General features: G+C 40.2%; 2 protein-coding genes, 1 long non-coding RNA gene and 2 pseudogenes across 3 annotated transcripts; 1 reads left to right on the forward strand and 4 right to left on the reverse strand.

The window, feature by feature from the left end:
* The first annotated feature begins 3,555 nt into the window (after positions 1 to 3,555).
* Positions 3,556 to 5,592, forward strand: LOC123473741 (annotated as a pseudogene).
* Positions 5,593 to 6,336: 744 nt separating this feature from the next.
* Positions 6,337 to 7,280, reverse strand: LOC123473884. The gene is made up of 3 exons (XR_006648245.1): positions 7,175 to 7,280; positions 6,757 to 6,896; positions 6,337 to 6,690 (listed from the first exon to the last, which is right to left on the reverse strand). It is a non-coding gene; the product is annotated as an uncharacterized LOC123473884 (long non-coding RNA).
* A 58-nt stretch (positions 7,281 to 7,338) lies between these two features.
* Positions 7,339 to 8,190, reverse strand: LOC123473880. The gene is made up of 2 exons (XM_045175454.1): positions 7,941 to 8,190; positions 7,339 to 7,856 (listed from the first exon to the last, which is right to left on the reverse strand). Exons 1-2 carry the CDS (start codon positions 8,154 to 8,156, stop codon positions 7,731 to 7,733), a joined length of 342 nt encoding a protein of 113 aa, XP_045031389.1. The 5' UTR covers positions 8,157 to 8,190; the 3' UTR covers positions 7,339 to 7,730.
* Positions 8,191 to 9,512: 1,322 nt separating this feature from the next.
* LOC123473881 lies at positions 9,513 to 11,214 on the reverse strand (annotated as a pseudogene).
* Positions 11,215 to 11,693: 479 nt separating this feature from the next.
* Positions 11,694 to 13,173, reverse strand: LOC123473745. The gene is made up of 3 exons (XM_045175058.1): positions 12,988 to 13,173; positions 11,905 to 12,123; positions 11,694 to 11,860 (listed from the first exon to the last, which is right to left on the reverse strand). Exons 1-3 carry the CDS (start codon positions 13,046 to 13,048, stop codon positions 11,694 to 11,696), a joined length of 447 nt encoding a protein of 148 aa, XP_045030993.1. The 5' UTR covers positions 13,049 to 13,173.
* Between the last annotated feature and the right edge of the window lie 1,545 nt (positions 13,174 to 14,718).

Raw genomic sequence — 14,718 nt, forward strand, 5'->3', positions numbered from 1 at the left:
AAAGCCACGTATTGCCTGTCAGTGGTCCGTCGGAGCGTGCTTTGTCAATTGTACACAACAAACACGAGATGGTCCTGCGTTTGAATTCCGCGCCATATATGCATCGGCTACGACGCGATGGACGTGAGCGACCTCCATAGTTCGTTTTCCTTCTCCAATCTTTTTTATTAAAAATATTTTAAATGTCTAAAAATAAGCTGAGACTTTCTGATACGTCTGATCATCTTCCATGTACCCATATCAGGTTTGTGTTTTTTTCAAAGATGGTGTGCTTGCCTGTGGCCCACAAATTATATAATATAAAAAAAAATGTTGATTGCAGTGAAGAATTGTTCAAGAAATCCGTTTTTTTTAAGATCTGAAATGCGAATGGATCAATTCGAAGATGATTTCAACAAACAACAACAACACAATTTGAAATGGACGAAATAAAGATCGAGGCAAGGTCGTTTGACTTGACTTCGATAACAAGACTTGATTATTCAATCGAAAATCACGTTGAGTCTGGCACCAATTGAGCTGCAAATTACAGTTTGCCTTTTCATTTCGATCACTCAACGGGCTGTGCAAAAGATTGATGAGGCGATTCAGGTCGAGTCGTCCATGGCAAATCCAAACTACCCCCAAAAAACCTTAGGCCTTGAATTGTCTTGTTGTTTGTTATGATTGTTATTTTGCCGACCTTATACGGGACAAGGAGAAAGAGGAGGGCTAGAGGCGGTTATGCATGCACATTGTACAATAAAGGTATCACATTTCTCGTTGAGAGAAGTGCCAGCGGGGAGGGTTATACCGAACTGGACACGAACCAAAAAAGAGAAAAACCCTAAAAAAACAAAACAAATTCTGCTGTATTCAACTGAGTTGCCTTTCATAAGAATCAACACACATGGTCGTTAAGACCGCACTACCCCAAAAGAAAGCTCCAATCATCTAGACATCTTCATTTCCTCTTCACTTTAAAAACAAAACGGATCGTCTTCTTCACCCAAAAAAACATAAAATAAATAACATAGATAAATAAAAATAAATACACCAACTTCGATTAGTTTTACGCACAAGTCATAAAAAAAAATTTGAAAGAAACATTTGCGAAAGTGATCGTTTCGTGTGCGCGCGCGTGTTTTATATGGAAATGGGCGGCATGGTAGAATCGTTATCTAATCGGATGTCAATGATCGGAAAATAGAGATCTATACTATGGCCATCTAGTAAATCATCTGCAAACACAAAAAAAAAAAAAATACATATCTAGATAATAATATCTTCGTTTATCCTGTTGATTGAGTTCGTCCCGGGTAGTCCCATTTCTTTTGGAAAAGGGGCGAGACGCTCACAATTTTTTTGGATTTTCCTTTTAAAATACAAGAAATTCCGGAAATTATTGAAGTCTACCGGAAAGACAAGAAATCTTGTACGGCCTACGCGCCGCCACAAGCTTCTTCTTTTATTTTTCTTGAAGAAAATATCAATCCACTATGCAAAGCAAATCAGAAAAAGAAGAGAGAAGACTTCTTTAAACATAAGAGCACCTCGTAGACCGTACCAATTCTAGTCAAACAGTATTGAAGAATTTTGTTTTATTCAAATTGAGGGAGAGAGAAATTAAAAACGTGGTAAACGCTGTGCTATTCAGATGAACAAAAGAAATAGCCCTCACATTTTTAACGTTAACTATCGCCTAATTTACGACGAGCAATTCAAGGACGTTAACTTGATCGTTCGACTCTCAGATTACGAGACACACCTCAACCCACCTGCCTCTCTCCGGCAATGATTAAGGAAACAAAAATTTGATATCCAATGCTTCTTAAAATCGTTCAATTAAACATCGCCATTTTCCTCCCACCAACTTCATCTTAAGAAACACAATTAAAATGCCCTTTAAAAAAAAAATGACTCGTAAAACTAATGGGAATCCACAGATGGCGTTGATATCTCCAACTACCCATTTTTCCGACAGGTGTAACACTCTGTAACCTCATCACATTTGAGTGTTTCCCCGCAGAATCGATTGCGGCCAAAAGGCTACATATTGATCCATCACAAAACAGTTGGGAAGGCCTTCCAGATCAAAATACATCGCATCGGGGTGCAAGGTTGGTCCGGCACTAGAGCCAAGGGTCAGAACTGCTTACTTTGGAAATCTTTCTGGCCCGATGACAAAAGAAAAGTGAACCGTCAACGGGCTCGTGGCCAACATTTTCCTGATAATCGCATCTTCCGGGAAATAGACACCACGCTTTTCTTTTTCTTTTTTTTTTTTAATCCTTTACGGTCTTGTTTGCTTTTACGTCAATCCCCGACCGACTTGGAACTGGGGGCTGTTTCGAACACACAAAGCCAGCAGACAAAGCATATAGCAGTCGACTGAGTCGACGACGTGTTCTCTTAGTACCTACAAATACATTTGTAGAGTAAGGTTGATCTGTTTTTAGAAGCGCCAAACATTTTACTCATCACCCCGAATGTAAATGTAAAAATAAAAAAGGTGGGGGCAGAAGCAGACAAGAGTTGAGTAATTATCATTTTTGGCCCTGGACAAAAGGCAGGGAAAATACAACAAAAAATTGGAAAAGAGGAAGAGTGTTCAGTCAGACGGCAACGGGATCGCCACCAGTTGTCGTTTTCTTTTGCGGCGTACAACACAGTTGGGGCAGCGAAAACGTTTATCAAGTCAAGTCGAAGAGAGTCTCGGCACAAAAGCGTGACGGTGAAAATGAGCAGCCATCACATGTCGGGCAAGGATCGACGTCAGTATTTCTGTCTCTCAACGTGACCACCTACAAAGTATTGCACCTGGAGCAATTTTACTTTCATTGCATTAAAAATTATGTTTTTTTTTTTTAAATCAATCGTCCATTTTACAGTCGCCATTTTTATGTTTACCTTTCCAAGATTTTTTGGGGGAGAAGGGGGTTGAGGTTCCAAGAACACAGAAAATTCCTTCATTTAAACCAATAATTCATTCCAAATTGGCAACGGTATTTTTTTTGTTTATATTTTTTTGCAGAGTGTGGACTTTACAGAATACGACCCGTCGGCAACGATAATAGACGGTCAGGTGGCAAACGAAAGTGGATTGACGCCAAGTACGTCACAAACTTGTGACGCTGATTCGATTCCTCATCTCCGGCCATCAGCTGCGATCCCATCGCACCCGTGTCCCAGTCTCCTTTCTGCGCAGCACAGAAGGTCGAATCTAAATCTCCGGCTCTCAAATCCATCATCAAATATCCTCAACAGACGGGCGTCCCGTTCAGACTCAACAAGAGCCGATTCAACACCAACAATCGATCGAATTTGAATTGATTCAACCTCCCACCCGTACGCAACTCGATTGTGAACTCGTTTTCACCAGTGAACGCGTCAGCCAGTCGGAAGAGAACCCGCAAAAGCCGCCGACCGTCATCTCAACAGCCAACATCAACATGTCGAACGATAGCAGCGCCAATCAGCAACCGCCCATCATTTCGGTTAACGGGAATGGAGTTACGGTTAACGGATCGGATTCTCGGATCTTTTCTTCGATCCGTGGTGCGATCCCTAATCGGCCACGGATCGTCCAATTTCCAGGACATTAGTGCGGCCGCTTTTAAAATTAAGAGCGGCATCATGATGATCCCCGTGCACGCGTTCCCATCTTTCCAGTCTGACTGGAACGCAAATTTTTTTCAAAAAAGATTTCCTTCAATATACGGGAAGTTTCAAGGTAAATCATTTACAAAAATCAAACAGTCACGTTCAATTTCTATCTCGACGTTACGCTCGATCGACAACAGGAAGAGGAGCCCGTTACACTTTACTGATGCTGCCAGAAGCCAATCAGAAACAAGGAGTGTGTACCGCATCGGCCGGTAATCACGCTCTGGCTCTTCTTACCACGGCCAAGAATTGGGTACAAAAATAATAGAAAAAATATTCTTAAAAACCCTAAACGCCACAACATCAACAAAATTTGAATAATTTTCAACAGGTATTCCAGTAACGGTCGTCATGCCTATCGTAGCGCCAATAATGAAAGTCCAATCATGTCGTCAATTTGGCGCCAACATCATTATTCACGTGATTAGCATTTTCAAATAACGCGCATAAGGAAGAAGAAAAAGTGGAAAGGCGCTTAACGTCTCGTGTTTTTATTCCCACTAGGCCGTGATATTGGCGAGTCACGCGAGTTTGCTATGCGCCTAGTGCAAAGAAAAGAACCTGACGTACATTAATGGCTATGACCACCCGCACATAATCGCCGGCCAAGGCACCATGGGACTGGAAATAGTCGAACAGGTTGGTGAGGAGGGGGGAAATAATACTGTATAATCTAGCCTCAATTATTCCTACCCACACACACAAACGGGTCCCCAATTCAAGCAGACGCATATCATTTTCTTTACAACGCCAACTCTACGTTATAATTCTTTAATGTAGGTGAAAACATTGACGCTGTGGTGGTACTCTGTAGGAGGTGGAGGACTCATTGCTGGAGTCGCCCTGGCTGTCAAATCGCTTTACCCTCACATTCAGGGTAATTTACCATCATTTTTTTTTCAAAGTCTTTCAAATTTAAATTGCGTTTTTAAAATGACAGTCATTGGAGTTGAATCGGAACGTTGCGCTAGCTTCAGCTGCGCCTCAAAGTTGGCCAGCCCATTTATACCAAAGCGGAGTCGACGTTGGCTGACGGTCTGGCCGTCCCGAGAGTTGGCATTTCTTAGCAACGGTTGCACTGCCTGTCGACAAGTGTGTCGTCGTCAAGGAAGAATACATCGCTATGGCTATCTTGCGGTAGGTCGGAGAAACAAGTGGGGAAAAAATGAAATAGAAGCAAATGTCAAAGATTTCTACAGATTGGTAGAGATCGAAAAAGTTGTGGTGGAAGGAGCGGGAGCTTGGGATTGGCAGCCATTTTGGCTAGCTTGTTGCCTGAATTGAAAGGTAAACGAGTAGTGATTCTGTGCGGTGGCAATATCGACACGACTGTTTTGGGGCGCCGTCTGGAACGCGGTCTGGCTGTCGACGGCCGTCTAGTTAAATTCAGCGTAACAGTCTCTGACCGTCCGGGTGGTATTGCGGAACTCTGTCGATTAATGGCCAACCTCGGTGTATCCATCAAGCGACATCCTTCACGAACGGGCTTGGCCAAAAGCGACATCTTCAGCGTCGAAGTATGAAACAAAAAAATTTTTTTCAAATGTTTTCTTTAGTTTGGTTAATCTTGCGTGTTGAACAGGTTCGAGTTATGTGCGAAACGAGAGATTTGGAACACGCTGTCGAATTGGAACGTGTCCTAAGGAACATTACAACAACGTCCACTTTGGAAAATGGCCGATGCTCTCGGCGGGAGTGGACTGACGGTCGACGAGGTCATGGATTCACGTTCCCATTGCTCTGAGAGATACAATCTAAATTCTAAACCTACCCTACACGTCACAGAAAAATAAACATGAAAACAAAAGAGGCCTAGATTCGTTGGAGAAAAAAACGGGCATGTTTTCTCGTTGTTTCCTTGTTATAGTTTTGCTTAATATACTGTTCGTTGAGGGGTGAATCATCACAGCGTCAATATATATCAATAAACACGTCAATGAAAAAAAATGCGTGCTGGAAATATTGAACCTACCTTTGAGACGTGACTCGATTTATCCCGATCTAGCAGAATGTAGGTCGAGGCTATATTTACACGACGCACTGCAAGAATGGATAGAAAAATAAAAAATGTGAATTCAACCCAATCCAACCAAGTTGTCATCAAATGTACCGTCATTCATTCACATGAAGGCGCCTTTTCTGATGCATCGAAGGGCCTTTTCTGTGTCCTTGATTCCCTTTTATTATAGAACACGAGAGCTTTCGTTAACATAGTGGACATAGCCATGAACAAGACATTTAACATTTCAACTCAAATATTTAACTACTACCCCATTCTTAAAAAAACAAAGAGTAATACTATTTGTTTTGTTTGTTTTTAAGTTCCTGTTTCCTTTTCTTGTTTTGTTGGTTTAATTATCACATAAATATGACATGTCTTTATTTCTTTGTAAACGATTGATAATTGACCAGAATTAACTTATGATTCAATATTTACATTGTCTTCATCGGACGACGGAGCACCTTTGCAGCCAACGGTAAAGGAGTTCACAGAAGAAGGGTAACTCGATGACGGAAAGTTCTATTAGATCATCGATGTTTGGTTCTTCGTCGATTACCAGTGAATCTAGACCACTTCGTTTGCGCTCGGCTTGAGGTGCGATGGATCGTTATGAAATGCATGTAAATACAAAAATTAGACGTGAAATTAAAAAGCGTTAAAGTCAACTGATAGGTTTAACTTACAGCCAAGTCTGAATGGCGGGACAACAGAGAAGCATCGAGTCTTTGCTGAACCTGCTCGCTCAAGACGGGCTCCCAGGAAAAAGATATCATCCAATCCGAAAAGATCACTTTCAGAGCTGGATTCATCACTGCTAGACTCATCATCACTGTTGACTCATCGTCACTGCCAATGGTATACCAGCTGGAATCACTACTAGCGGTATTGATGGAATCATCATCATCAGCAGATTCGCTGAGTTCACTGCTTAGAATTTCTTCTGCCCCACCAAGTCAATATTAAATTCGTCATACTCATTGTTGGATTTTATATTATGGATGACTGAGCTGAATGGTTTCACACATAGTGGGCACTGGTTTCACCTAGAAAGAATTTAGAAACACTCGTATTTGAAATGAGAAAACTTTCTTTTAACTGTTGCTAATTACTTTGACCACTGGAGAAGGCAGCTGAAACAGAATCCGTGGAGGCAGCTTTTAGAAATGATTGGTTTTCACACTTGCCCAGACAACAGCACATGGGTCAAGTCGTGATTCAACAGGATACACCAAAGATTGCTCCGACATTCCTGGATATTGATTGACTGATTGAGGTTGGCAACATAGAATAGATATTTCAAAAGTAGGACTGCATTTACAGGCTAACTTTTAACACTATTATTTCGTGAAAACGGCTTTATCAATACCTTTAGTACGTGTTTTACTTAGTTTTCTTCCAGTGCAAATTTAAGAAATAATTTAAAACAACATTTCACCTCTTTCAGACAGTCAATTTTTTTAAGAAACAAAAAGGTGAAAAACAAACTCAACTAAAGTGAAATAAAATTTTTCTCAGGATCGTCAGTACCTAGTAGAACCGCATCGTGTTCTGACGCAGAAAGAACACGAGCACGAGAAGAAACAGCGAGCAGGTCAGACAGGAAACTGAAGATTAGGTCGTCCAAGCTCTAGGTATGTGGCAATTTGGCGCCTCACACCAAGCAACGTTGCCAAAAAGAACAATTTAGAACATTTTAAAAAGGAAAATTTTGTTGTTTACTTGTTTTTGTTTTCATTTTAATTAAATTACAATTCACAACTCATTTTTCTGTTCTACAGGAAAAAATATTATTACATATAGTTGACATCCAACAAAAGAAAAATATAAATATACATTTTTGGCAACTTAATTTCTAATCGTAACATCCACGCTAACGGCTAACCTGGGTATTTTTTCTTAGCTATTTCAAAGTCATAGACATTTTGGGTAATTAAAAATTTTTAGCGGACTTCAAATAAATATCACATCATAAAAGAACAAAAATACCAAAACGAATGATACGCGGCTTAAAATAGTAGGATGGACTTCAAATGACGATTAGTCGTCATCAGAGTCTGATAATGTTATAACTTCAGGCAAAGGTTTAGGCGGTACATCCAGAATAGTGAGATCGTCTCTCTTCTACATCTTCGGTATCTTTAAGATTTTCTATGGGAAAATGTCTTTCGGCGGACACCACGGAAACTTCAGGGGTCACACTTATCCTGACCTGAAAGACAGAAATGCCCAGCCTTTGTCGTAATGTCGTTATAAGAAATCCTAGAGAAAGTTACATCCATAGCCTTTAACTTACCACATCCTGTGGAAAAGCACCGCGATCTAGTTCAGGCTGCAGTGTTGAACACTCGTAAGATTCGATCAGCTGAAGAAGCATTCTCTTTCGAGTTTTACCCATACCCTGTAATTCCGTAATCTTTTCCGAACACAATTCAAAGTACAGATTTTCCGAGTAGGCCTTTATATACATATTCCTTTCGATTCGACGCATGTAGGCAATCACCATTTCCATGTGATTATGGGGCTCAAAATCGGATCAGAAATTATGGCCACCACAAGTTTCTGGACCATTTGGTTACGATGTCAGTTGAACCAAATCATGCCACCACAGTACTTTCTCAACTGGGTCAGCAGTGACATTACTTACTGGGAGCAGGTTAGAAACCGTTACATCAGCAGACGAACTAATTGGATGGAATTCATTAACCTAAAAAAGGGGGATATTATTGAAAGGGTAAAATTTGAACTAAATGCAATTGAAGTTACAAGCTCAATTTTAGAAGCACGATCAATATCATCTCGTAGGATAGTTCTAGATCTAAGTGAGTAGCGAATCATGTTGGCAATCCGTTCTTGAGGTTTTATAGCCTTGGCTAGATGATTCTGGGCAATCGACTGCCGTTCAGACTGTAGAGGAGCTGCCCTATGCCTTCGTGTACCAATGTTAATGGTCTGCCTCCTTCCAGAAATGGCTTGTGTTTGCAGGTGGTTTTTGGCAGTGCCCTGAGCATTGTTTGCATTTGCCAGTGTAGTGTTAGCTGTGACTGCTGTTGCAACAGCAGAATAGGAGGTGAAAATGCTCTTGATGAATGTTTTCCAATTTCTGAATTTCAAGCTCATCATATTCATGATCAAACTTTACATTATGGATGATTGAGCACAAAGGTTGCATGCACAATGGACATTCAGCTTTGACCTATGATTGAAACAAATTCAGGATACATGACTCATAGTTATCTTTGCCAACATCTTGTTTACCTTTGACCATTCCAGTAAGCAAACAAAACAAAATTCATGAAGACAGTTGCTGGCAATGACTTATTGTCAGGAACTCCCAGACATATGGCACAGATTCCTTGTGATGAATTAAAAGGAGATCCTGGGGATAATTCTTGAAAGCTGTCATCAATTCCTAAATGTTCATTTGATATTTTACTGTCTATTTGAAAAGCTTGACTTGCACAGCATTACCTGTATGTGCCATCTCCAAATTTGACCTACTTTTTACAAGGATAAAATGTTTAAATGGAAAAAAGTTAACCTGTATTAAATTTTAAAAAAGGGACTTGTAAACGTGGCTAAAATCAAAAGACGAGTGAGTGAATATCTTAAATTAACTGGCGCCACGACAACACCTGTTGACTTGCAATGTTGCCAGTAGCAAAGAGACAAAAACAATTTAAAAAATACAGGTAAACGTAAAATATTAATTTTTGGCGCTAGAGTAAATCAAACTTGATGCATTAAATTCCATCAAAACATGACTACGGGAATTCGAGTCGGATTTCATAAAATTGTTGGTCGTTCATTTTTGTATTCGTACACGTTTTCCAATGTCTCACATGCAAAAAATTACGCTTCCAAATAGCACTGGATTTTTCTGTGTAAGAAACTTAAATGGAATTTGATTCTGTACATAAAATTTTAAAAGGGACAAAGCATGCATCTACGATAAAGGAAATAAATTTCGCAATTAATAACTAATGTCTACACATAGTTGAACGTATCTACTTCAGAATTTAAAAAAAGGAAACACACAATTGGGATGGTATGGCTTTTGATGACTCGACTGACAACATATTGCCGGGATTGTTCTGCTAAGAAAATTACACCGATAGTTTTTCTTAAACGTTATTTTTTTTAAAGCTTTGTGTCTTCGTATTGGGTTTTCATATGTCCAGGATTTCCTTGTGGAGGGCCATCCTCGTAAGGCACAACCCAAACGTCATCATCTGCATGGATTTCGGACGAATTTTTCATAAGCTGCTCTTCACCATCGCGACATTGTTCATCTGTGGCTAAATGATTACTAGTAGAATCGGGTTTGCTCGTACAACCCAATGGATCTTCTTCTGCTTTCTGTTAATACTAGTCTGTAATTCGAGAGACAAGTAAAAACAGTTCAAGACCTAACCATCTATAAGTATCAAAAGATTATGGCATTAAGGAAAACCTTTCCGAAAACCACTCCGGCTGGAGGATCCCAGGTGGCCATAGATCTTGTCTTGGCGCGAATGCAAACTAAGCTGACAGCCAGGCCCATGAAACCGAGAGCGGCCACCAGGATAAGTGGAATGAAGATATCCAAGCGTCGCTCGAAAAGGGAAGCCGCAGCAAGTTGCTCAACTGAAAGAAGTTGATACGGGATTATCCCACCGTAGAGGGAGGAAACCGTTTGGTTCAGCTATATGTAAAGAAACAAACAATTCTTTTGATAGGAAACGATTTTTGAATAAAAATTTTTTGTTTAAATAATGTGATATACCGTTGCTTCCAAGTGATGTTGACTATTTCGATAGCTGTGGTAATCCATACAGAGGGTAGATAACCAGTGGAAATTTCGTCCATAGAATTCGTTTCCTCTTACGACGTGCAACGAGGCCGCCACTAACCGAATGGTGTCTGGGAGTGACCTTTCTTTATCCTGGACTAGAAAGCAGACTAGCAGGCCTTCTGCAGTTAATTGTGGTGATGGTGCCACATATAAGATCTCATTCTCAGAAATGTTCAGTGTCTTAGTTGTCTCTGTATCTTCCACTATCTGAAATGGAGCTTTTTAATTTTTCATGTAAATTTAACAAAGAAAAGAGATTATTACGGTGAAGTTTGTAGAGGTTAAGATTTTTGCAATAGCTTTATGGAATGGAAGATCTTGTGTCAGTAACCATTCAACCACACTGGAAGCTGGCTGAAAAGAAATAGAAACCACATCCATTTTTTCTCTGGTGCTCAGATTCGAAGCCAGTCGAACGGCATCTCTCTGTAAATATAAATTAACATTTTCAACCAAAAACAAGTACAGAAGAAGCACGCAAACAGAACTTTGGGAGCATCTATTTGACACGAAACTATTTTCTTTTGATCTCGAATTGATTTTTATCGTTAAGGTAAAATAAAACATTACGAAAGAGGAAAAACAACATAAGAATGTCACACGTGGACATCTTTACCGATTCAAAACATGAAGTAAACAATTACAAATACAGACATCTAGCGGGTTTTATTACCCCCATATAAAGACATCTAGCGGAGAAAAATATACTACTTACCCGATTTTTTAAAGGCGGCATAGGCGGATGGTTGAACCTGATTTCCGAGGGAGAGCTCGTCACGTTCACATTTGATCATTCGAATTCGTCAGAGTCCCCATTTCTGGCGTAGAAAAAGTTGTCGTAGGTGGTAGCGTCGTCGTCGTGGACGGCGAAGCGATCAACACGCACCTTCCAATTGGCGAACTCTTGCGGAATCCCATACGACATTCACAGGTGTTATGTCCTCCAAAATTAACGCAATGGGCATTCGGATCGAGGCAAGTTGTCGATGTCACACATTCGTGTAGAGGCGCCGTAGTCGTTGACGACCGCCTCTGAGTCGTCGTCCTAGGGCTCCTGGTAGGTCTCCTGTAGTCGTTCCAGGATTTGTTGTCGTTGGTGAGACCGAGGTCGAAGTTGTAGAATCGATTGAACTATTCAAAGGAGTAGCTGTTGTTATCGTAGAGGAACTCGCATTGTTAGCCGCCGAATGATCAACATTGATCATTCCAGTAACGCTAGACGTCGATATCGGTTTCCTCTGTCAGTCTAATTGTCGTGGAACTTGTTGATTGAACGGTCACGGTCGTCTCCGGTAGAATCGCCAAAGTTGTTCCTTCTACTGGAGAACCGCTAACAGATGGCTCAGGTGAAGCCGCATCCTGTTGATTCGTGGCGATCGTCTCTTCCGAAACAGTAACTGGAACATCTGAGGGTTGTGCCACTGACGTGGTGAGAGCAATCTTGCTAGATCAGTTTCTGTTTGATTGTTATTCTCTGGTGATTGTGATGAATCAGCAGTAGAGGCATCCGTGACATCCAAGCCAAGTGTTTGCATTGACGAGGTCGTCACCGTTTGTGTTCCAACACTATTCTCCTCCGTCACTGGAGTCGTGGCGGCTTCAGAAGTCGGTGGTTCGCTTCCCGTTACATCTTCGGCGCAGTACCCTGCCAAAAGATCACATATCCATTCTCATAAATTCATTTAAAACTACCATAATCTATTTCGCAAAATTCGTTTTTTGTTTTTTGTTTTTTCCTCATTTTTTCACGTCGTTTAGCCATTAGCAATTTAAAATACGAGCGAATTTTGGCTGCAGTCGATGAAAATGAACCGTGAAAATAAAAATATCACTATGAATTTTTTGTTTTACAGAAAACAAAATGGAAACTGGATCTGTTGAATATTATAACCATCAAATATAAAACCCACACCAAAACAGGATCGGGGTTGATTGTACAAGTAACTCGAGAGGCTCAAGCGGGCGTCGAGCACGTCAAACCCTCTGCCCTCCAAACGAAACCAAAATATCTAGACTACATCTCATGAATACATTTCACTTTCGTGAACACCTGAATTAATCAAAAATCACTCAAACGTTCTAACTAAGCGCAAAACCACTTCAAGAACAAACTCGTCCCTGATTTCCTCAATCATAAATTTATGCTGACATTTTTCTTTTTCTCAAGAGCTGCCATGACTACATTCACCACTTGTGCTTATTCCCTTCGACACACACACACACACACACACAAAAAAAATTGATAACTCTTTTCAAGTGGTCAAACTCTCCCTTCCAAACACAAAAATGTCTCTCTGTTAATCAGAAACATTCACGCACACGAAAAAGCACAGACACTCTGAAAGTTATAATTGACAACTAAATATGCGTTCGTGATTGGTAGGAAACCAGCTGTCCCGGCTGCGCCAAACAAAAAAAATTCAAATCAATGTCGAATTTGAATAATTGAATTTACATAGTAACACACCCAAGTTTCAAAACTAATTTAAAAGTAAATCTAAAATCTAACCTGAGGCGAGTAAAAGGGCGGCGACGATGGCGAATGAACGGCAAAATGCGGAGATGTTCATCTTCCACGTAGCCAAAGAAGCAAATGGAACACTTTCGCTCAAACGGATTGGAAATTGCTGCTGGACACACTGAAGGACTGCCGGACACTGACTTGACGGGCGCCCCGGCTTTTTTGTTTTCTGTGATCTTTATCGCGGTGCTTTTTTCCCGGCTGTGGCGCCCGTTTTCTTTTCTCTTGTATATATACACAAGGGCCCATGCCATTACCATGGTAACTTCACTTTCCTAGTGAGGGATGGACCTAAAGGAAAATGAGGGGGGAGGGGGGAGCACCGGGTCCACCCAGCAGACTTTTTTATTTGTGATCCGGGTGTAGTTGGTTGGGGTGTACATACCAGGATCTACTAGAATTTCAATCAACCTAAAAAAAAAAGAAGAAAAAAAAAATGAACTGAAAACGTTAAAAAAAAAAGATTTGATTTTCATTTACACGTTCGGTCGATTTATCAAATGTCCCAACAGCTCCGACGCTATGCACCCTTCCTGTGTTTTCATTTTATTTTTTTCGACACTCCCTCTTCCTCACCGACGAAACAGGATTTTGGAAATCCAAGCACGTACTTCTTATAAGCGTTCACTCGTGATCTGTATAGTTGAGGAATGTTGATGCGAGATGAAATCATATTTAATATTATAACTCCCTCAATGTTGTTGAATAACGCGCAAAAGGCAGCCCGCTTAAATTCGAATCTTTTTTTAAATTTCGGCTGGTAGTTTTGTGTGTGTCAAGAGCATCCGCACATCACTTGTGTGTGTCATCCTTGACCCTCTTGAAAATAGGCTAACCCGCTACTGTCATCAAGTGTGAAGATGTGCGGGTATTTTTTTCTTTTTCTTTTTTATTCAAAAGGATATAAATAAACTATATCGATTTCGTGCTTCTTTCTTGTTTTGTTTACTCTTTCGGGAAGAACACTGAACGACATGGTACACACACACATACAAAGACAACAAAAAATAATTCACGCCACAAATAAAAACACTTAAAAATGAGAGACGGACGCAAAACATGACGGCGAGACTCTTCAAACCAATTTAAATCAATTTTTCTTTTTAAACGAAATTAAATGGATGGATGATGTGTAAAAGTGATCAGTTAAAATGGCGCGAAAAAGTATGAAATTTGAACCCCATTTTTTTTTTTAACTGGAAAAAATTACATCATTAAAAATAAAGGGGGGCGGTTCCAAAACAAATGAAGATGAGAGAAACTGAAAGATACACAAATCGAATTGCGTAATAGATCCTTCTCCTCCTCCTCCCACAAACATACTGACGATTTTTTAAATTTTGTTTTTTCTTTAATTACACGAAATTCATGTTTTTGTTTTTTGTTTTTTTGTTAAACTGTGTCATTTCACTGGCTTGTCAGAAACGAGGAAAGGATTACTAAAATTAAAGTGGATTGCGTGTGGATTTTTTTTTTTGCAAGTTAATTCGGCGTCTAATTGACTTGAAACAGTTCACACACTTTGCTTCGACGGATTTCATGTACAGAGGGTGGGGGAAAGGACAGGGGATGGAGGTGCGGATATGTACATCATAAGGGATCTTACGATTTTGTATTTTTTTTTTTTTCGCTGACGTAATAGAAAATATTTATAATAATCATATAGCTGGTGCAAAGAACATTTAAAAGGGGGTAAAGAAAAAGATGACCGGACATTTT

Source organism: Daphnia magna, linkage group LG6 (assembly GCF_020631705.1).
Source record: "Daphnia magna isolate NIES linkage group LG6, ASM2063170v1.1, whole genome shotgun sequence".
NCBI classification, from domain to species: Eukaryota; Metazoa; Arthropoda; class Branchiopoda; order Diplostraca; family Daphniidae; genus Daphnia; species Daphnia magna.

Excerpts from the sequence above, each read along its gene's own strand:
- LOC123473745 (XM_045175058.1), bottom strand. The coding sequence starts at position 13,048 with ATGAACATCTCCGCATTTTGCCGTTCATTCGCCATCGTCGCCGCCCTT. Across the intron at positions 12,124-12,987 it reads CGCCCTTTTACTCGCCTCAG|GGTACTGCGCCGAAGATGTA; the intron begins GTTAGATTTTAG and ends ATCTTTTGGCAG. Across the intron at positions 11,861-11,904 it reads AGCAAGATTGCTCTCACCAC|AGACGATCGCCACGAATCAA; the intron begins GTCAGTGGCACA and ends CTGTTTCGGAAG.
- LOC123473880 (XM_045175454.1), bottom strand. The coding sequence starts at position 8,156 with ATGGAAATGGTGATTGCCTACATGCGTCGAATCGAAAGGAATATGTAT. Across the intron at positions 7,857-7,940 it reads GTGCTTTTCCACAGGATGTG|GTCAGGATAAGTGTGACCCC; the intron begins GTAAGTTAAAGG and ends TCTGTCTTTCAG.